General features: G+C 41.1%; 2 protein-coding genes across 2 annotated transcripts in view; one reads left to right on the top strand and one right to left on the bottom strand.

The window, feature by feature from the left end:
- The window catches only part of LOC137293527 (N-acetylated-alpha-linked acidic dipeptidase 2-like), a 43,687-nt gene extending 20,076 nt beyond the window's left edge, over window positions 1-23,611 (bottom strand). Inside the window, exon 1 of the mRNA XM_067824131.1 lies at window positions 23,334-23,611. The gene's annotated coding sequence lies outside the window, so the exon portion shown is untranslated. The remainder of the gene's footprint in view (window positions 1-23,333) is intronic.
- Window positions 3,548-22,291, top strand: LOC137294142 (N-acetylated-alpha-linked acidic dipeptidase 2-like). Its single transcript, XM_067825121.1, has 18 exons — window positions 3,548-3,876; window positions 5,342-5,627; window positions 5,953-6,078; window positions 7,452-7,635; window positions 7,936-8,032; window positions 8,252-8,341; window positions 11,417-11,502; window positions 12,465-12,584; window positions 12,979-13,064; window positions 14,250-14,313; window positions 14,614-14,681; window positions 15,249-15,361; window positions 15,864-15,954; window positions 16,502-16,591; window positions 18,541-18,706; window positions 19,233-19,314; window positions 20,851-20,943; window positions 21,837-22,291. The coding sequence occupies exons 1-18, from the start codon at window positions 3,587-3,589 to the stop codon at window positions 22,042-22,044; spliced, it is 2,340 nt and encodes a 779-aa protein (XP_067681222.1). The 5' UTR covers window positions 3,548-3,586; the 3' UTR covers window positions 22,045-22,291.

Below are 23,611 nucleotides of genomic sequence, written 5' to 3' on the forward strand. Positions count from 1 at the left end.
ATTGCATTGCTGGAACATTGCTAAAAGCGGCTTAAAACTTTGCTCACTCCTCCAAGGTTTTATTCTGCTCGGTAACAATATAGACAGACTTTATGGACAACAATTGTATTTCGTGGGTGCGACGTTTCGATGAAGATTGTACTTGTACTGACGTAGGAATTCGCACTTGACAAGTTTGTTGACATTGTACTGTCTTCAGAACAGCTAAATGCCACCCAAGAAGGTAACCGCTGAGATAAGATGGTGGTCGAACCTGTAAACAGTTTTATGGTTATTGTTAAAAATTGGATTCGTTTCCTCTGTCAGGATAACGAATTGTCTTTTACCCCCACCCTTACGTCGTTAACAAGTTGTGTTGGTGAAGCTAAGCCGATTGTGTGGCCTGAAAACTAGACGGATCATGCTAACAAGCCCGGATCTACAGGAGACACACGTAGTTAGTTACACAATTAGCTTTAACAGTGCAGACTGTGATTTAACCCACCCTTCGTTTACAACAGGACAGGTAAGCCTTCATTTGGAATATAAAGACGACAACATTCAAGGAAAGCAACAATGCCAAGCGTCATGTGAATTTTGGTGGTTTAAGAAAAACATTACGACGAGATGAAGACAGTCGACAGCTTTTGTTAGACCTGCATGTTACGACATGCCTCCCCCTATTGTCAAGTGGGCCACCGAGCGGATGAAGCTTTAAGACAGGCAGGTGTTGTCACCAAGAGATGAGGTTATTCTAGTCAAGTCGCAGTGAGCAGCTGGACGTGACAGACTCAAGGTAGGCACACACCTTGTCTATTTACATCGTGACTTCGCTATTTACATGCATAAATACACAAAATTTGAAACTTCTTAAACATTTTGTTAAAGAATTCGTTCTATAAAGACACAAGCATCTTAATTGTTACTGGCGTGCTGATGGGTTGACGAAAACGTTATATCTATAAGAAAGGTGTAGATGCAAATTAGAGCTCATGCGCCATTGCTAGGTTGTGTGGTTAATGTGCGCTGTGGTCGATATTGTTTTACACAGGAACACGAACTGAAACTTCTTAACGTCAGACTGTTTTGCTTATGGGACCAGTGTAGATCCGTGATACAACTGGTGTGCAGTCCAGCAACACAAATTTGACAATGTGCAGTCTGGCTTAGAGGTGACTAATGGTATGACATGGTTGATGCATATAATGGTATCGCAGGTTTTCCGATCGATGCTCCTGATGTCATGAGCTGGACTGCCTGGTCAAGACATCTATATTTACAGACAGTTGTCATATACTGAAATATTGCTGCTTTCGGCATTAACAACAAACATGTTCACATGGAAGTTTGGATATCGAATGCATTCATGTGATCATGTACAAACAGTAGCATTAAGCAATGACACACGGAGGTACCTGATTCACACCACTAAAGCGTCCCCCACTCAAACTTATGCACACTCTGTTGGTTGGGGTGGGGTAATATAGCGTCTCTGAGGGACAAAGGTGGTGGCATATGGGACGCCTTGAAGACTATTGCTAGATCAAAATGTACATTGGGTATACAATTTTGCAGAAATTTGCAATATCGGATAGGTTAATGAGGGTATTTTGCCCAATAAGTCAGATGACACACAGGTAGGATACGTATTAGAATGATCTGATAACAACTTAAAAAGTTCTGATCGCTGATTTTTTATTTATGTCAAATAGGGACTCACGTAGCATGTTACTTCTAGTTCGAAAATTATTCACTCAACCTTTCGGTAATATATTCGTGACAACAAATCTGAGGAATGCGCAGATGCTAATCGAAGCTAATCTGAAACACTTCATGTTTTACAGAAAAAAGTTACGGTCATAAATTATAGAAAAAGGAGCTAAGAGACTTTTATTTTCAGACACTGAAACTGGTAACTTGAAAATGGAAAGTCTCTACATAACTGTTTGTTCAAGGTAATATAAGTCAGGAGATCTAGACTTGCCACAGAATCTTGACTTGCATGGGCTTTCTTGACTTACTTGTTTCATGGGCTCTATAGCAAATTAGCGAGTCGCAAAAGGTGCAGTCTAAATTACCAAATAAAAATATAACAAACTTGACTAAAAAAACACTATCCTCGACGGCAGACAGGCGACTATGCAGAGGATAGTATACACGTCTTCTAGGTCCTCGATCAGATTTCCAAAGAGACGTGCTAGCACATACACACACAGACACAGAGGTACATGAGAACAAACAGTTTCTCGCGACGAAGATTCGTGCTACTATTTTTTCTTGTAAGGATGAGGTGTCAGCATGACTATGCATCACGTTCGAGTTGTATCGTGTTGTATGTGACTTGCTAGTTTGTTTGGAAAAGGTTTATTTTGTCGCATTCGTGTATAAGTTCATATTACCGATTAAATGTACAGAATATTTAGATTAGTATTAACGTTTCCTTGACGTACTGATGAATCTAAGCCCACTGATCTCCGAACATATATTACCTTGAACAAACAGTTATGTCGAGACTTATAAGAGACATATAATCTTGTTCACACTGTATGAAACAAGACAATTTATCTCGTTTTATGCTTCACTTAATAGGGGTTGTTTTTTTTTTAAAAAAATGTCTAAAAAATATAAATAACAAATGTACTGTTCGCTTATCTAGACTTTCTTCCTGAAAGGATAGAACAACTATGCATCCATGGGTTTAGCATTCAGAGTAGTTTTGGCGGTCAGTGGAGGCAAGGCTAGCATAGTGCCTGCTTTATGAAATGACTGCTTTATGTGATTTAAAAACAAATCCGTTGTAAAACCTCGAATCCAGTGAACAAGGATTAGGTCTAGGGCAATGATGATGCAATGATCAGATCGACAATGAATAATACATTTATTTCAGCCATTAATGATCTTTGCATTTCATTAATCGTTTGTAGCTGTATATTACGTCAAAAATGATGCACGAACTACATCGTGGATAACGTACGCATGGCCTCAATAGTTTCACCATTGTCCTGTCAATAATGGGCCAATAGATATAGGTCAACAACAATACGTGTACATGTTGGTGGGGGTCAACAATAATGTATGGATTATGTCAACAGTTATCTACATCACCTGATATTAGTATTATCTGGCATCTGATGATACGATGGGTATAAGACATATTTTATTCCCTACGAACAGGTTTGCACACATGTCCCAAAATATTTACAGGACGTGCGTTACGTAAGTATGCGTGAGTGAGTGAGTTTAGTTTTACGCCACACTCAACAATATTCCAGCTATATGGCGGCAGGCTGTAAATAATCGAGTCTGGACCACACAATCCAGTAATCAACACCATGAGCATCGATCTGCGCAATTGGGAACCGATGACATGTGCCAACCAAGTCAGCGAGCCTGACCACCCGATCCCGTTAGTCGCTTCTTACGACAAGCATAGTCGCCTTTTATGGCAAGCATAGGTTGCTGAAGGCAACACGGGTCTCGGAATATACGAGCCGGTCAGGATTGTTTGTTGAGATTTTTGAGTTTTATTAAAATTGTCGTTTCTCTTTTGTCGTCACTCTTCAGAGAAAGGAGTTATTATATTCATCGGTTCAGGACACACACCAACATGCCCCAGTTTGACATGATGGACGATTCTGGCACTGGAAAATACCATTCAAACCGAAAACGCAACCTCATCATCGTTGGAATATTTGTTCTCTTGGTTGGACTGTGCGTAGGTATACTCATTGGTCGTTACGGGATATGCCGTGACCAATCACAAATCGAACCTACGCCGGAGAAAGATGGGGTCTTCTTGCCCGGTATTCCAGAAGCAATAATCAAGGATGGTGACCCGGAAATAGGCAAACAGCTTATAGATGCGGTGAATAATAAGAACATTGAAGAATACCTCAGGTAAATAGCAAAGAAAAGTATGTTTGGGTATGTCCTTAAAGTATATATTCTTGGACGTGTCTATTTTGTTTTGGGTTGATTTTTCATCAATGTGTTTTCGTTTTGGTTTATGAATACGGCAGCCGATGGTCTAATTGGTAGCTCAACTCTGTTTGCTGTTTAATAACGAATATGTACAATATGCTTGTCACTAGATGTACACGTCATTGTGGTGCAGCCAGTCAACTTTACTGACGTCTGCTAGGGGGTCACCAAGGAGATGCACTTACTGATATTGATATAACAGACAAACTTGAAACAAAACGTCCCGAATTACGCCTGTTTTTTTTGTCAAAAGCATTAGGTCTTACGTATATACATGTGTTTGTATATGTGCATGTGTTTTGGTTTTGGTTTGTGTTTTGTTGTTTTGTTTTTGTTTTCTTTTTTTTGCTTGTTTGGATTTTTTTTTTGCCTATGTATGTGTGCGTGTGTCCATGTGCCTGGTTCAGCTACGCGTTCCAGTTACTGTTTTATTCAGACGTGAGTCAATTCAAATCAACCAGGAACGAGGCAATGGCATAGGTCAATTTGTCAACATATAAACATCCAAATATCTTGTAACAGGTAGGACGGCATGTTTGCACTGAAGCTTTTTGGCTGGATGTCTTTGAAGTTTGTAACTACTCATTGAATTTCTGCCAACGTTTTGACCCTGTACAGGGCGCCATACAAGATAGCGTTAGTTATAAAAGTGTCAATACTCTCAGGTTAAAAACTCCTCAATCCTCATGTTATTTCCTCTCGATATGTTATCTCGTAGCTACAACTAAATAAACCCAAACACGACAGAGCTTGACGATTTGAAATAAAAATATGATCACATGTGTGATACAGTATCACATATGCACTATATAAAGGAGGGAAACCTAAACTTTCACTTTGGATAGGGAGAAGAAACAAACAAACAAAGATAGACATCATTTGTACGTACCACCATTTCTCCGATATATCGCCCAATCGTAAGTTTCCCTGCGTTATTTTGAAGAGTACACATTGTTGTTCCCAGTCTGGCTTTCGATAACAGCAGACCACGATCTATGTGATACTTTGTTAAGTACTTTCAAGTAAAGGAATATTTTTTCAGCTTATTACTAATGATTAAAAATTGGAATCACATGAAAATGAATTTTCCATTTTCTGGGCTCATTATCTTTATGGGTGTGTACAAATGACACCCGGTCAAGTTGCGATCAGGGAAATAATTCGCATTGTATTCATTCTGAAACTTTACAGCTGAAAGACAAATATACCATGCTTGTAAACGTATGTTGATTCTCACGAACAGTACGTCCATGAACTGTTAATGAATAAAGTATTTGTCTTGCTCTGACTTCTTGTTATTGTGTCCGACACATGAGAAAGACTTGACAGGCTGTAGGAACACGGGGAGTATTGCTCTCACCTTCAGACATATATGTTGCAGATATCTCACGCTGAATCCACACGTTGCGGGCTCTCAAACTAACCTTGACCTTGCAAACTGGATAAAGGATAAATGGATGGAATGGGGTTTTGATGACGTCAAACTAACGCCGTATGACGTCCTTCTGTCCTTCCCCGACGCGGACAACCCCAACGTCGTGCGCGTCCTAAACGACACTGGCGGAGTGGTGTACGAGTCTCCATTGAAGGAAGCTAATCTGACTGGTGAAGATCACCCTGACGCGCTGCCGCCTTACAACGCCTACTCCCCGGCAGGCTTAGTGGAGGTGAGCCTAGTGCACAAAACGCCCTTTCGTCTATTCTGTCAATAGGTAATCATCTTTCCCTCCAGAAATCCCTTGCCAAACTGCTGTGCAGTGCTGAGCCCAGAGAAATCGTTCGAATCCTAGATTTGCCATGATTATGTCTCTGGGTTTGTCGGTACATAGAGACAATGCGTGTTTTGTTGACATAACAAACATTTAAGGTCTGAAGCACATGGATTTCCTCATTCATTCATTCATGCATTGTTTCATTGTTTCCTATGTTTTTGGTCCTCCGCACCACGGAAAATGCAGTAGGTGAGGAAACAATTGATATTTTTATTGCCAGGGCGACATGGTGTATGTAAATTATGGCCGAGTAGAGGACTATGATTGGCTGGAGAAGAACGCCAGCATGAACGTCACGGGGAAGATCGTTATCGTCAGATACGGGAAGATCTTCAGAGGGAGTAAGGTGAGTGTCTGTACTGGACTGTACCTCCGTACAGCGTCACAGAGAGACAATGGATTTGTCATGCTGACTTTACGAAATGAAGTATTTAGAATGCACGATTGCGATTGAGAAACACCCTGTATCACAACTTCACAATATATCACTTTTGTATGCACCACAGAAATAACACGTTTATATTGAGTCATGTCTTTAATACTCACCATGGTGTGCAACGGCTTTCACGGTCGAGTTCAATACTTGACTAATTTACAACATAACTGTACTTTGTTTGTGGTTCATGACACTTCTGCGCAGAAATCACATTCCTGGCCGATTTATTAGACATCAGATCACTCACGACAGACACAAGTGTCTTTTGTTCACAGTCAACAATTTTTTAATGACCCGACAACTACTTAAAATCATTTTTCTCGAAAGGTGTTTTGATAGAGTTGAAGCAGATGTAACCGAAGTACCATATTACAATCTATCCATTTTACATTATTAAATATGCTGGAAACGCTATTCTGGACATAACCAACATACTATAAGCTAAAAACTTGTTGTTCATCATGTAACGTTGCACTCAATAAGTAATATTCAAGCTGCAAATGCATCGGGTCGAGTCTGACCCTGACAATCCCATGACCAACACCATTAGCACTGATCGGCAAACTGAGATACGAAGTCAGCGAGCCTGACCGACTGGATCTCCTTTCACGAAGTACTAGAATGATTGTAAGCCAATGAGATAACCTTGATGCAATGTTAAAGAAAGGGCGTTAAGTTTAACCTTAGTAAATGTTGCTTCATGAAAGGAGCCCTGGACCTCCCTTGGCAACGCACTGGGGTGATCATAAGTCACTAAGGTAACCTTGGTAGAATGTTAAAGAATGGGAGTTAAGGTTAACCTTAGTAAATGTTGATTCATGAAAGGAGCCCTGGACCTCCCTTGGCAACGCACTGGGGTGATCATAAGTCATAAAGGTAACCTTGGTGCAATGTTAAAGAATGGGAGTTAAGGTTAACCTTAGTAAATGTTGCTTCATGAAAGGGGCCCTGGACCTCCCTTGGCAACGCACTGGGGTGATCATAAGTCATTAAGGTAACCTTGGTAGAATGTTAAAGAATGGGAGTTAAGGTTAACCTTAGTAAAGGTTGCTTCATGAATGGAGTCCCTGGAAGTTGACAACTACAGGTTCATCACTATATGTAGTTGTTCTTCTGATTATACAGGTTCATTTTGCTGCGAACTACCGCGGGACAGATTTAAGACAAAGTCAGAATGACATAGCACCGGGAATGAACGAACACGTATCCTGATATGACAGAGAGAATCTTCATGATGATGTCCACCCCCGATATATCATTGTACTGTTGTCCTTCCGACGTAGGTTCAGATAGCTGCGGACCACGGGGCCATTGGTGTCATCATCTTCTCAGACCCAGCTGACTACACGTGGGAGGGCGACCCACGTGTCTACCCGGAAACGTGGTGGCTGCCAGGGTCAGGAGCACAAAGGGGGTCAATCTTTGCTGGTGTTGGCGACCCGCTAACACCAGGGTATCCCGCAATCAGTAGGTTGACGTCAAACGGGCACACAGAAAATAACTAAATTCTTAAACGAGTCCTTGAAAGCGACATGATTCACGTCCTTCCAATGTAATTATCTCTGAGTCTTCATTTGCAAAGCTTAGCATTATTTTAAGCGCAGCCTTTCCTTTCTATATAAACCGATTCAACAACATTAGGCTCTGACAGAGTGAACATTTTGATCATGATCATTACACAGCATATAACATGCTGTTTTTGTGCGTGACATCATTGCAAATACGCTTCGGATTGACTTGTATTATTTTGTATTAACTTTCTTTTAGAATCTGCATATCGATATGCTGAGAATTCTTCTGAAGTCACTCTTCCAAAAATACCAGCACATCCAATCGGATATGACATTGCCGACAAAATACTCAGGTAAAACCTGTCAGAAATTTTGGAGGTTATTTTCGATATCTGGAAACATCATTTTTTAATTATCCAAGGAAGAAAACAGAAGTTCGTTGGGGGACGTACATGTTTACATATTTTATGTTGTCCCACCCACGGAGAGATGACTGGATTGATCACTACGTATGGAATATCTTGGACAGTATTCATACATTCTGTTTCTTGTTCATGTTGTCCCACCCCCAGAGTGATGAGAGGAGATGAGGCTCCGGCTGCCTGGAGAGGGGGTCTCAACATCACCTACAGACTGGGGCCAGGCCTAGAGAAGACAGGGTGGTGAGTATAGTCCTCACGTGAATCTACACTATGGATGACACTACTCCGGAATACCATTAGTAAAACTCGCTAATGGTTTCGTGACATCATGTATTTGAACTCATCACAATACAAACTGATGTACACACACGCACACACGCACGCACGCACACACAGAGATTAAATAAATAAGTTAATTAAGAATTAAATTAATAGATAATATATAAGTAAGTGAATGGACACATGCATTATCAAATAAATAAGTAATTAAATGAAAAAGTGGATGAATGAATGAAGAAAGAAAGAAAGTAAGAATATTTACGTTTTTGTCAAACAAGTTCAGAGCTGCAGAAGTATGCTCTCTTGAGTAGAGCTCAGGTCTGTGTACAGCTCACTGTTGTTTTTCTGTCATCTACGTCGGAAATGCAGAAATGTAAGATTCCCTATGTAACATGTACACCAAAGTAAATGTTTACTTTAATGCTTGAGGAAAGACGCTACAGCGTGGAAGCTCATATTTGATGACTCTTATAAAACTGATCAGGACGTTACTATGCAACTGCGGAAATTATATAAATTTCAGGCCCAAAACAGAACAATACAACTGTGTGAAATGTGTCAACTATGGAAAAATCCACCTTTCTTGGTTCATTTTTAACATCCACATTAGGTTGTTAGTACAGAGCTTCAATAGTAGAGTGTCGACATTGAACCATAGTGTCGATATTGGATCAGTGTGTCAGTAATAGACCATAGTTTCGATATTTGTGTTACAAACAGAAATATGTCAGAAATAAACTGGTCGTTATATAAATGTAAACCTACATCCATACTGGATTCATAGGAGTAAAAGAGGAGGCCTAGCTTCAATAGTAGAGTGTCGACATTGAACCATAGTGTCGATATTGGATCAGTGTGTCAGTAATAGACCATAGTTTCGATATTTGTGTTACAAACAGAAATATGTCAGAAATAAACTGGTCGTTATATAAATGTAAACCTAGATCCATACTGGATTCATAGGAGTAAAAGAGGAGGCCTAGCTTCAATAGTAGAGTGTCGACATTGAACCATAGTGTCGATATTGGATCAGTGTGTCAGTATTAGACCATAGTTTCGATATTTGTGTCACAAACAGAAATATATCAGAAATAAACTGGTCGTTATATAAATGTAAACCTAGATCCATACTGGATTCATAGGAGTAAAGGTGTTATTGTTCTTTGTGAGTGGTTTAATGTGCGTCTATACAAGTGTAGCTCTATTGAAGCCATACATGTAGTATAGTGTGTGCTTTGTTGGTGAGTGAGTGGGTTGGGTTTGAAGCTCTTAGTTGATAATGTAGTGGAACTTGGATTGTTTTTTCTCACGTTGATCGCGGTGTGAATGTCATAGTCGCCAGACTCGACCACGCCTGCCAAGGATGTACAAAGTGAATCTAGATTCATTCGAAGCATGAGACGTGACCAACAATGGCTCCTCCAGTGTTCATGTGACATACACCTATTTCTTCTCACAGCCATGTAACGATCAGTCAAGGGTGGCACAAACCTGAGGCTCGTAACGGGAACATCAGTAGCTCCGATCCATTTCTTGAAACCTGGCTCCAAATTAAACGACGTCGTAATCTTGTTCACCTAGGACGGTCGATCGTCAACATTTTGAGTTTGCTGGTATCTGTTCAAAGGACTGCTAATGACTGACTTCGAAACATTGCAGGCATTGGCCACCTCAGGCTGGTAGTGCCTGTTTGCAACATGGCAATTGCACGTAAACGTTCATCACGTTAAATGCTCCGAACTGCAAATCCAAACAAAACGGCTAGTAACAAACACTTACAACTGTGTGATGAACGGATGCAAGATGGTTGTCTAATGGTCTTCAGTGAGTTATCGACCTTCTTAAAAAACGTCAAAACGGGGCTACTACGCTGTGCACGTATATGACATGCGTTATGTTTGGGGTGGTGATAAGGATAAATGGGGGTGCGTTCAGTCGATGTCCGTCTTTGAAAAGTGTAGTAATGCTTATACTTCCTATCCAAACTGAAAGTTTAGGTTCCCCTACTTTTTAAAGAGTATATGACGGTGTACAAGACTGACGTGAGAGCGACAACGAGGGCGAATCTGCGACACGATGCTGTACACAGACTGCAGTGTTTCATTAGTCTTAGTAAACATAAGCTCAGTAAACGTCACACTGCTAAACTGAGTCTACCCAGTCAGAAGCCAGCTTACCAAATCGCGAAAGTTAACATACGCACATACCGTTTGAACTTTTACCTCGAAAACGTTTGTATTCTAACCATGCCGATTGCTTCCGAGCGATGCACAGGGAGGACGTCATTGATGATAAGAGCGAGTAAACAGTCGCTGAACATAGCGTATTTGTCAATATCCCAGGCTGTTACGTTGCGAAGATGTAAGGTAATACGGACCATGTCACCAGAAACCCCACAGCGATAGTCAACATGTCAAATATACCGTGTTTTATATGCCGTGTTTTATACGGATTTCCGTTTGTCAGCGACCGGGGAATTTGGTAAGTCCCACCGAACCCTAGATAGTAGTCGTCATCTGATTGGTTAAATCTGTTCTGCCGTGTTTGATTGGACAGTAATAGGTCGCTCAAAGGTTAGGTGGCACGACCTTCTACCAGGTTTTTTAGATTCAGTACAGAAATGTAACGAAACAAATAATACTGAACGTATGTTTACTTATGTTGAATCTATTAAGTGCTTCTATACCGTAAAATTTTCATCTGTTACCAACTGTTTTGGTGTGTGAATGAGTGGTTAATAGGTGAAAGGTTGGTTGAGGGAGTGTGTTGTTGGATGGGTAGATTAATGGCGGTGGTGTGTTAGGTGGGTGAGTATGTGAGTGAGGGGTTGAGTGAGTGCGCGTAAATGTGTAGGCGTGGCGGGCTGGGAACATCAGAACGCCAAAACGACTTGATATGCCTGGTATTTGCCCCTAGTTAATTATGGCACTTATCTGTTACACAGGCTGAAATATATACTTATGCATCATTAGATGTATGCAGCATTTCATGTGTTTTAAAACTTTTTGGATTTGTATTGCATATGATATTTTCCAGGAAAATCCAAATGAACATATCAACAGGGAATCAAATAAAGACTGCATACAATGTGATCGGCATTATTCAAGGACAAATCGAACCCGGTAAGATGTGCATCTGAACGTACTGTCAGATTGCCACTGACAGCCCTCTTTGACGATCGCACCCGTGACGATCCCGGTTAGAACTGGTCTTCATTAACACATGCATGATTTGATTTGTTAGACACATGACTTGTTTGACAAATGTCAGCGTATTCCAATTGCGTAGATCCAAATTCACGCTGTTGATCACTGGATTGTCTGGTTCAGACTCTTTTATTTTACAGACTGCCGCCACATAGCTGGAATATTGTTGAGTGCGGCGTAAACCTACACACATTCACTCACTTGTGGTAATCACGATGATCTTGTTTATACATTTACCATCCAAAACTGTGTTCCACAGGAGACATCGCTTGTGTTAGATCAGAGTGAGTGAGTTTAGTTTTACGCCGCACACAGCAATATTCCAGCCATATGGCGGCGGTCTGTAAATAATCGAGCCTGGACCACACAGTCCAGTGATCAACAACAAGACCATCGATCTGCGCAACTGGGGACCGATGACATGTGTCAACCAAGTCAGCGAGTCTGACCACCCGATCCCGTTAGTCGCCTCTTACGACAAGCATAGTCACCTTTTATGGCAAGCCTATTCTACCCCGGGTGTGAGATCAGACGATATCTCCTGGAAGACAACGCTTTGGCAGCAGATTTTGCACAATGCTCTGACACTTGTATGACGTCATGAACTTGATAACGTCACAATGCGATGACATGATTGCACTGCAAATCCAATGCCAGTGCTCTGTTCAGAGATGTACATTTTTCATTGAAAACTAATGAAGAATGATTTGGGATGGTAAATAGAATCTCACCATTGTGTCTACTGATATCAGTTATATCAACACTCGTTGATAAAGGTAAACATATCATCGGCAAGCCTCGTATATTTGTTACTTTATCAACTCGTGTTGATATATTTGATATCAGTAGACACTTCTCTATACATTGCATGTTTACAGATCGTTATGTATTAATGGGGAACCACAGAGACGCCTGGGTGTACGGCGCCATTGACCCGTCCAGTGGAACAGCAGTCATGATGGAGACAGCAAGGGTCATGGGGCAGCTGGTCAAGAGTGGTCAGTTACCTGTAGAAAATGGACACTAGTACTATATCCACCTCACTGCAAGCCATGATTTATTACAGCTCTGTTAGATATCAATTACTCGTGGCTTTTGGTGGATTTTATCTTGGTAACTGACTGTTTTTAAAATTGTACGAGCATTCTTTGTTTCTTTCGCTTTATCAAAGTTAATTTGATATAATATTCCACTTTCTTGGATACCCACAACATACTTTTTGTAATAACGCTGTAGAAACATCTTTACGAATGATTTCATAAGGAGATCTGGAATGCTAGTTAAGGTGCATGTCGACAGTGTCCGATCATTACAGTCTTATGTTAGCCGGACAAACATGATAAATACTGTTAAAATATTACTTACCCACATATCACTATGCCTGTGTCCCAGGCAAGTGGCGGCCCCGTCGGTCCGTCATGTTCTGCAGCTGGGGAGCAGAGGAATACGGTCTGCTGGGGTCCAATGAGTGGGTGGAGGTGAGTTTGACATGACACAGAAGCGATGACACCTGCTTCTAGGTTACACCAAATGTTTTCCCATAGACCCTATTACACGTTTTGTTAAAGTCATCCAGGGTGCCATTCCAACAGCCATTCCATGTACATATGGGTACAGTCTGACCTTTAAAACTACAATAAATCACACATTCCGGCTCACTTACCCTGCCAATTTTCCGAGGACAATCAACCCCAGTTTCGCACCCAATGTCACCTACTGGAAAGTAGCTGTACACACAAAAAGCATAGGTTATGCTGAAAACAACGACAGCACTAAATATTTACTTGATGGATGTGCTTTAAAAAAGAAAACATAAACATCTTGCACTATTTCATCCAATCAAAACTGTAAGATGTCTCTGTCTCTTTATATAGGGTGCCCGCACTGGGAGCATGTAATTCTGATTAAGTGTAGCGGAACCGTACCTGTAGGGTCGAGTAAGTGATACGGTGATATGAGTCGGACAGAGGCAAGGGAAAAACTTGCAGAATTCTGTGATGCAAGTGAAGCACTAAGTTGCTCTGAAAAACCAAAGCAAACATTTGTCCATTCAGAATCAATTAAAAGAACACATTCCCGTACATTGGTAACTAATGTTCTAGCATCCGTGGTGTCCCGTACAATATACTTTTTTCACTGGTCACGAGGGGACCATGGGCTCATGTACCCTGGAGGATTGTTTATGTTCCTCGAGCCCGCAGGGCGATTGGAACATAAACAAACCTCAAGGGTACATGAGCTCATGGCCCCCGAGGGACCAGTGAACAACGTATTTATCTTACCGAACACCTGAATTTTAATTTTGAACTGTTTGAAGCACTTCTGTTGAATGCGAGGCGAATCGCCATTTTGCAGACGACACAAGGTAAAGAGATTTAGAGTAATCTCCCTTCCATCAATTTTCAATCGCAAAACATCGGTTTATTTCCTTGCTTCATGCGTGATTCAATGTTATTCTATGCAAGGAAGTACTACCATGAAGCAAGAGAAGAGTTCGGAATTCCCAGCGAACATTGAAAATAATACATCTGCTGTAAGCGAGGTACATTGAAAAGAATAGAATAGCGCTTAGCCAATCAGAAAGCGGCATTCATGTGTGAGGTAAGATAATTATCATTAAAACGATTCATTGACATCGTACCATTAGAATGTTTCATTTTCAGCAATACCGGAAAAACCTGAGGGAAAGAGCTGTCGCTTATCTCAACGTTGACATTTCAATGCAAGGTAAACATTAAATACGAACACCCAATTTCCTATATTACTTTGACAATGAGTAAAACAGAAACGTTTTATTAAATACCTATGTGTATTATATATGTCATCTTATCCCACTTGCGTAGAGCAATTTTCATGGTGTTGATCACTGGATTGTCTTGTCAGACTAGATTGTTTACAGAGAGCGGCCATATGCCTGTAATATTGCTGAGCGCGGGGTAAGAAATAGGCCAAACTATGTTTATATTACCGAGTTGTATCAGTGAATATACATGTACAATGTCTTGTCTCAATACATGTCGTTGCTAGGAAACTACTCGATCCGTGCCCTAGGAACGCCGCTTCTGTATCGTGCCACTTATGAAGCAGCAAAGAAGGTAAATAAAGAAAACGAATGGTTGATAACATGAGCATCAGTGACCTTTCCACTTTAGGTCAGTCTGGTAGCTACATGCTCCAAAGAGTGCTTTCAAATACTGATGGGAGGATGGGCCCCTTGTCGCTGCAATATGTCTAGTTCGGGAAATGTACGGTTGAAGGTTCGAATCTCAGACTCCAAAGCTCGTGTTTCAAGGTTTGCCAACACCTTAGACGTGCACATAGATTTACCACAGCCACAGCGGGAAACGTCTAAGACTTGCATGCCGTGGAATTCCTTCCCCGCCAACTCTCTCTCTCTCACACACACACACCACCCCCACCCTTCTCAGAACGCTTGGTGTTCTACCAGTATCCAGGTATCTACACATTTCAGCACCTGCCTTCGTCTCGGATGTGTGATGCTTGTCGGTGTCAGGATCCACCAATTGCGCGTCTGAATCACAGGTTTTTAAGTTATTTTCGACCAGTATCACTGAAGGCAGTAAACTGGCATACCTGAACGTGGCCTCGGGTCCATCTCACTCGCTCGCTCACTCACAGTCTGGTCCTGACTACCCTTGCAGGTTCCCAACCCGAACGACGCCGAGGTCGCAGCTGGGAGACCCACGGCCTACGACACCTGGCTGCACAGCTTCCCCTGGAAGGATGAAGACGGCAACTCTTTGAACATACCTGTGTAAGGCATGTCTGTGTGAGCGTGAGTGTGGAGAAATGTCTCGTTTCACTCACCCCAATAATTTGACCCACATTGCAGTAACCAGAGCTTTAATGTTTTATTGAAACATGCTGTTTGACACAAAGCAGTATCAACACTCTCCGAATGTATGAATGAATGAAGCTTCGTTGATATCAACACTGTCATCCTCTCATTACACAACACTGGCCATATGAGCAATAACTTCATGATATATACTTTTTATGACGTTTATATTCCTGTTGTGATAGAAGTCTTACTGGGATATCCAGGTGTCTTGAGGTGTCTCTACATCCCTTTACTCCATATCAATACTACCCATTGTTGAGATATAAAGGTAATTGATGATGTTTATATTCCTGTTGTGATAGAAGTCTTACTTGGATGTCCAGGTGTCTTGAGGTGTCTCTACATCTCTTTACTCCATATCAACACTACCCATTGTTGAGATATAAAGGTAATTGTTAGTTGATGTCACCTACAGGATTAACTCTCTCGGCTCCAGCAGCGACTTTGCCCCACTGCTTCAAATAACAGGCGTGACGGCTGTAGACTTCCGATACACATACAACACGGTATGTAAAGTTTGCTTGGTCAGGCCAGCAAATAGATCGTAACATTTTTTGTATAATAACTTTTCCAAATAAACATATTTCATAACAGTGATATACGAGGGGCAAAAAGAAAGTGAGAAAAATACATTTCCGATGTCCAATGTTTAACATGTTTCCATTTTATTTTGAAGGAATCATTATCAAAACCATATCCAAAAAGACACATATGTGTGTAATGTGGTAACGAGATGTTAGTCATCACAACACATTGGGGTTTAATATTTCTTTTAAAAAATGAAGAAAATTGAAACGAGCTGTCATTTGGTATGCCCTTAGATAATATCACATAAACTATTTCAGTATAGTATTGAATGACTATGTCATAATCACCAGATTTTTGTCATTGTGACCTGCTGTGTAGTTTAATCTATATGCGTAGAACGACCTACGATATTATAATAACATTACTAAAATCAGTGGTTTCCATCCAAACATTATAACCGATAATGTTTACTTTATGTGCTAATTTAGTTCGTCTCTTATTGATCATTTTGATTCTTTCTGCCAGCACAAATACAAAGTAGCGTCCTATCCACTCTACCATTCTGTGTACGAGACGTTCTATGCAGTCAAAAACATCATTGACAAGGAATTTGAGGTAAGCCATCGAAATATACGTGTTCCCATGGAAACATGTACCAGTCAAAACCCCAACTTAAAGTCGTAAATGGTGGCACGTGGTTTGTAGAGCAACGTTGGCCGCGGAGTGTCTTTGGATGGGTGGCCGAGTTTGGCAGTTTAACTCATCAGAGTTTCTGGGAATTCTGTCCTGCCCAACAACGAAGCACTTGTCATACATGTGGACTCACCTAAGACAAGTGAGTTCGTTCAAAATTGCGTTTGTTCATCCAACAGAAAAAAAAAACATGGGTGAAATAAGTCGTGAGGGCTAATAACTTTCTGGGGCCAAACAGGATCCGGGTAAAATAATTATCAGATTGTGCGCTTTGAGCTGGATATCTAACCTGGAAAATGCGCGTTATAAATATTCTCATTATTGTTCTCATTTTATGTGATAAACATGTCTATTCTATAGGATAGAAATATTTCTCATTGCAATCACATTTCAACAAACGAACAGCATTATCCTCCTATTTTAATCAGCCCGATCGCTGCCTGGGAATTGTGGGTGGAATCTCAGAATGCCTGACCTTTGTCCAGAGATATAAAACAGTTTTGAACTGATTACACTCTTCAGGCATCTAATACACACTTTAAGAAAAGAAACGCATAGACGTCTTGACAGCAGTTCTCATTTGTTGTTGTTTATTGCGCACAGATACGTATCCCAATATGTGTTTGTAACCGTTTGTCTTAAAAATGAAAACGATACATAAACAGAACATGCAGAAAACGTTTTCCTAGTAATGCACGTGCATTGTATCGGAAACATGAGTAGAGACTTCGACTATAAAAGGTCAAATCAAATTCATCGTTCCATTACGAAATTGACGAAGCAAATCCCAAGATCGAGAACTACTAACCAAAATATCGCCACTGGACGTTTGGAAGCAGGGAGTCTGCCGTTGCAAGACACTTCAACGTGAACCACAGCACCACACCTCGATTATGACATCGATATACCCTCTTCCGTTCTACCCAAGATCGCCCCATAAGTGTAAGACCAAGAGTGGCCGCTACTGGTCCGAAAGGACCAAACCATCAGGGAATCGTCTGAGAGAGTGGGAATTCGAGCATACCGACCAAAAGTAGGACATGTCCTGACCCGACTACACCGACAATGACTTGTCCAATGGTGCAACAGGGTACAGGCGTGGAACCGGGGAAATAGGTAACGCGTTTGGTTCAGCAATGAGCCGCGTTTCCTGCTGCAACGATGGGATGTGGGATAACATGCCTTTCGACGTCGACACTAACGTTTTGTGATGAAAGGCTTTCGACAGGTGAACAGGTTTGGTGGATTAAGGGTCATGGTGTGGGGAGCCATGTCCTACACAGGTAGATCAGAGGTAGTGGTGGTTCAAGGGAATCCTGCAGCAAACTGCTACGTCGATCAAATCCTGCTGCCTCTCCTCCTCCCACCTTTTATCCGCCAGTGGGATACGACCACAGTTCGTGCAACAGGTGCCTATCTCCCCAGTGCAAACGTCAATGTCCTTCCCAGGTCTTTAAAATCGCCTGATCTGAACCCTATCGAGCATCTGTGGGACGAACTTGATCGATGCATCCATTAACGTAACCGTCGTCATCATACACCAGCAGAACCTGTCAACGTGTTTCAGGTGGAATGGCGAAAGATTCCTCAAGCAAAAATCCGACGACCTGAGCAATCCCTTCCAAGACGGTGTCGAGAAGTGACGACTGCAAGGGGTGGTGTCACCAGGTACTGACCTGTGCTCCCTTGTTCAGAACTTTAGCTGAACCTTAAACACTAAGATTAGAGTTACGATCACCTTAAGAAAAAAACAAAATAAAGCGTTAAGTTGGGCTTTCCGTCCACACCATTCTATACATTGTAATATGTATACGTGAAAACTAACAAATGAGGCGTTCAAACTCATGTCAATCCTTTTTCACTACCGTCAGTACCACCGTGCTGTATCCCGGATGGCTGCAGAGCTTGCACGTTCCCTGTCCGACTCCCTCATCATTCCCTTCAATGTCAGCGACTACAGCTGGGCCCTCGACTCCTACAGGAAAGCCCTCGACAAGAATTACGGCGACAAACTGAGACCCCAAATTTCTAATTATGGTAAATATCATGAACTGTACCTAACTTACGTATGTCTCGCGTAATGATGTTAATTCTATGAACATACTGAAAGAGTAATGTGGTTAAACCATTAGCATTCATTTATGCACAGAACTAAAATGTAGATCTATGATCTTATCATAACACGTTCAAGAAACACGTGTAACACTAATGAATAGTACGTGTTGTGGTCATTACTGTTTTGTATTATCGTGTTTGACCTGTGACCTAAGATATTGCGATTCTGTCATCCTGGCCTGCCTTAGATCTATACTGGACACTAAAAGAAACGCGAGTTTCGAAAGAAAGGAAATCTCATGAAAGTAAGCTTTATTTCCTTTGCTGGTCAGTATACTACCCACTACACGTGTATATTACTCCCAGCACGTGAAAAATCTATCACGTTTAATCGTGTTGCGTGTTTGTCTACACTGAAGCACTAATTTAGGGGATAAAGTGCATTCAAAGTGTTCGTTGATTTTCTTTGAAGTTAAGCAACTCCGTAAAACCTTTAATTTATCTCCAGACGACCTCCAGTTGGTTATTGCGAACTTCAGTACGGAGGTGGAAGCGTTTAACGACAGAGTGAACAAGATGAACAGGAATGAGTGAGTAAACATGGAGCTGAAATCAACTTACACATTTGATCAAAAAACGATCTTAGAAAATTCATAATCAGAAAGTGCAAGATAGTTCAAAAGACATAAATATGCATACATACATCCGCAATGAACAATTTTACCCTACCGTCCATTATCAGTGAGCCCGAAACAGCCAGACATGACTTGAACTGTGAACACACCCTCGCCGTTACATTTAAGTCACAAACAAGCTGAAAAGTAACTGAAGGTCCATTAATTTGCTAAAGCACACAATTTGCATTGAACATGGAAAACAAATAACATCAAAGTCGTAAACGTTTAATGGAATATTCCAATTTCACAGCAATAAAAACGTTTCAAATACATGACATCATGGATATTGCATTAGATCTAATTTTACACAAGAACAGATCTTTAGGTGGCTTTTTTCAGAATATAATGTCTGGGAAGGGCTTTCAAATGATACCAAAACCTTAAGTCTCATATATAGACACATGTAGGTAGGACAACAAATGAACAAATACAGATTTGCAGAAAATTGCATACCTACAAATGCTAGAGTTATCTTAAACTTCGTTTGCATCACGACTAAATATTTAAGTTGTGATTGTTCAAAACGTTTTGTCTGTTAATGCTGATTTTAAAAGCAGGAAGTATAAGGCATCACCACAATGGGTCACTGACATGGCTTGTACACTTCTTGAAGGCACAATGTCACACCACATTTCTCTAAAAATCAGCTCGGAGGGAAGCTATCATATAATTTGTCCCCAAAGTAATTATGAATTTAGATTATAATATCAAATTAAACAGTTCGAATTATTTAATGCAACATTGCATTAAATCGACTCTCGCGCTCTCTACCAGCCGAACATTATTTCAAGCAAACCCCATAGAGTTATGTCCCTTTGGGCGCTCTACGCCTATCCTATTATCCAACACGCAATGGTGATCACGGGGTCGTGTATCGCTTAGAAACAGTGTGAGAAAGAATTATAGGTGTAAAGGATTTCTTTTACATAGTGCTAGGGTAGGGTCTATACACATGTAATTGTTTCTAACACTGATTGTGAGTGATGCCATTTCGGCAAACATCGACAACACCACGTGCGACAGTTTTCGATGTACAGAACAATCGTTTACATTCCATATGCTCCTGGGCCCCTAGCAATGACATTTTCCCCTACATCTCAGACTGGCCTGGTTTTATGAAGGTTACAGACCCAGTTTGAATCCATCGTGATCCCCAATACAAATTAAGGAGTCCTCATATGCAGACACGGGGTCCAAGCCCGAAATACCCCCAGTGTCCATGCACGTGGACAATACAAGAATGCCATATTCAAAGAGATATGCACTATCAGACAAAATAGCATGCTAAATTAAACGGTTGTCATGGCAACCAATCTGTAAGTGGTGCAATAAGTGTCCTTTGTTATATAAGCCAAAATATTGTCGAAGATGTATGTCATTGTGTTTAAGAACTGACACTGTGCAATGGTACACTGAGTTCAATGTATATTGAATCTACTTGTGTTACAGCCCTATGGCTATTCGGGCTGTGAATGACCAGCTGACGCTACTCGAGAAGGCGTTCCTAGACAATGAGGGCCTGCCAGACAGATCAACAAAAAAGTAAGAAAATGCCATAGCCCGCCATATACATGTAGCCGGAAATGCATTCTCAGTATTATCTGGATTGGTTAATATGATGTTCGTTCATTTTTATGTCGCGATCTTTGCGATTCTGAGTTAATTCTGTTACCCAAACATTCAAAATTCCCGCTGGCTCGACCATCCGAAACGGTTTATTTTCATCTCGGACGGTCAAATTTCAAAAGTAGCCTGTCGATCCGGTGGTCCGTTAGATATTTTTACCACCAACAATAAATATTTCATAATATTAGACAGTTTATCTACTCGTCAGTTTGAATCCGTGAAGGTCCGGGTACAATTGACCTTCAACAACCCATGCTTGCCATGAAAGGCGACTACATATACTATGCTTATCGTAAGAGGCGTCTAACAGGTGGTCAGGTTCGCAGACTTGCTTGACACATGTCATCGGCTCCCAACCGCGCAGATCAATGCTCATGCTGTTGATCACTGGATTATCTGGGCCTGATTCGATTATTTACAGACAGCCGCCATATAGCTGATATAATGCTGAGCGCGGCGTAAAACTAAACTCACACGCTCACACGTCACTTTGTGGTGTTTAAGGTTTTATGAAAATTATGTTAAACTACTTACGATTGGACAGTTCATGTTACGATGACCTATCCCAACACGTGTACTGTTTATTGTTGAAAACCGGATAGGCAAGTTTGTATCCGGGCTGGTAATTTTTTAAAGTTACCAGTCTGGCTGTATGGCTTGGAATTTTGGGAGTTGTAAACACTGCCTCAACAATATATGTGTTCCAGACATCTTCTCCTGACTGAAAGCAGCACAGATATTACTTTAAAACGTAACTCTGTGTATATTATGCGGTAACATTGTTTATGTTTATTCACTCACAATTTCAGACATCTTCTCCTGGCTGAGAGCAGCACAGATTCCTACGCCGGAAGTAGTTTCCCTGGCCTCGTTGACCTCCTGTTTGAGATTGAGAAGGACCGGGATGTGGAGGCACGTTGGGAACGTGTGAAGAGACATTTCTCAGTAATTCTGTTCACCATCGACTCGGCAGCATCAACACTGCGGGATGTGATACGATTCATTCCAGAAAATTAATAATCATCTTCTAATTGTTACATTTTCAGATTTATTCCTCGTTTCGAAGTACTATTCGATCTCGGCTATTATTGGCCGATCCAGAGAGGGGTGCGCAGCTCCCCATTGTCCTGAAAGTTTAGTAAATAATCATTGAAAATCTCGTGAAAATGAGCTGTGCACCCCCACTTTCTCCCCTACCCCCACCCCACCTTCTTCTATCTCCAAACACTTTATGCTCCCCTGGCTATGTCGCTTTAAGACAAAACTGCGCATATTCTTTAAAAAGCAGAAATATGCATGATTTGAGGTATGTAATGTTACCATTAAAGAATCTGTTGTTACAATACTTCTTATTTTCAATAGAAAAACATAAAACGTGTTAAATGCTCAACAATATCAATAATTAATCCCCGATAGAAAGGTCTGAAAACGTTTCACCGATCAATACAATAAACGATTGTATGAACTCATGCATGTATTGTAAGATTAGGATCTCCTGTGGCAGGTTTGATGTACTGATGCTTCACGAGAGAGTATGAGAGTTTCTATTTTGCACCAAGGTATGTTATGTAATGGTGAGAAAAAGGCTGGAACTGATTCTACACAGGCAATGGCATGAACGGATCTTGATCTCTTTCAGGCTATGACCTGACTTCAGACCGACAATCTACGACACGGGCCGCCGTCATAAAGACATGTCGTAATATCACGCTTGAGGAAGCACTGCTATGTGTTGAGGCTCGTGTACAAATCATCAACATGTCATGGGCATGGCTTTCAGAATTCTTCATGAGGTACCCCGTGTAACCTTACTGTTCTTCATCACTCTGGTGATGCGCTGACTCATCAACTTTTTTTCAATAGGTAGTGAATCAACGCCAATCATCAGTGAAACCGGCTTGTACTTGCATCGTCATTGTCTTCAAGTGGACGATGTTGGAACGCCTTTTTCTAAAAGCAAACATCGGGCAATACTGGGGTATACATTAAAGTCATACTTTCTGTATATTCATCTTGTTGTCTGAAAACATACAGCGATTCCCCAACTATATCGGATGCACTCCGTAACAACACATGGGTCTCAAACTGTATTGTGAGGTTTGATGAATAAATAAAGATCTTGTCGACAGCGTCTTCACAGAAGCTTGTAACGATGAAATATGTCCTGACTGCATCTATACAACGGATCAAATGTTAGCTCAGCTTCATGGTTAATGCTAAAGATTGAAAAACTGTCTTCGTGTTACACAGCCACAGATGCTGAAACAAATAACATACCTTACGATCATACTTAACACTGTGCTTACCTCAAGGCTGCCGACGAGCCTGTGTTTGCGTCAGTGATCGAGGAAGGCAATGTGTACAACCTTTTGTTGGCCTGTAGGTCATCAACAGGGAGAAAGATTAAGCTTTTTATGTTTACTCGCTTTCGACATGCTTCACTGGACCTTAAATAGCTGAAAGACAGCAGCACCCTGGTGTTGAATTGTACTATGACTATGGAGGTGATTCAAACTTCGTGTAGATCCTGTAGTGATGTAGAGGAGTCACGGTGTGTGTGTCGACTACATTCTCAGCTGTGTGT

Source organism: Haliotis asinina, chromosome 8 (assembly GCF_037392515.1).
Source record: "Haliotis asinina isolate JCU_RB_2024 chromosome 8, JCU_Hal_asi_v2, whole genome shotgun sequence".
Lineage (NCBI taxonomy): Eukaryota > Metazoa > Mollusca > Gastropoda > Lepetellida > Haliotidae > Haliotis > Haliotis asinina.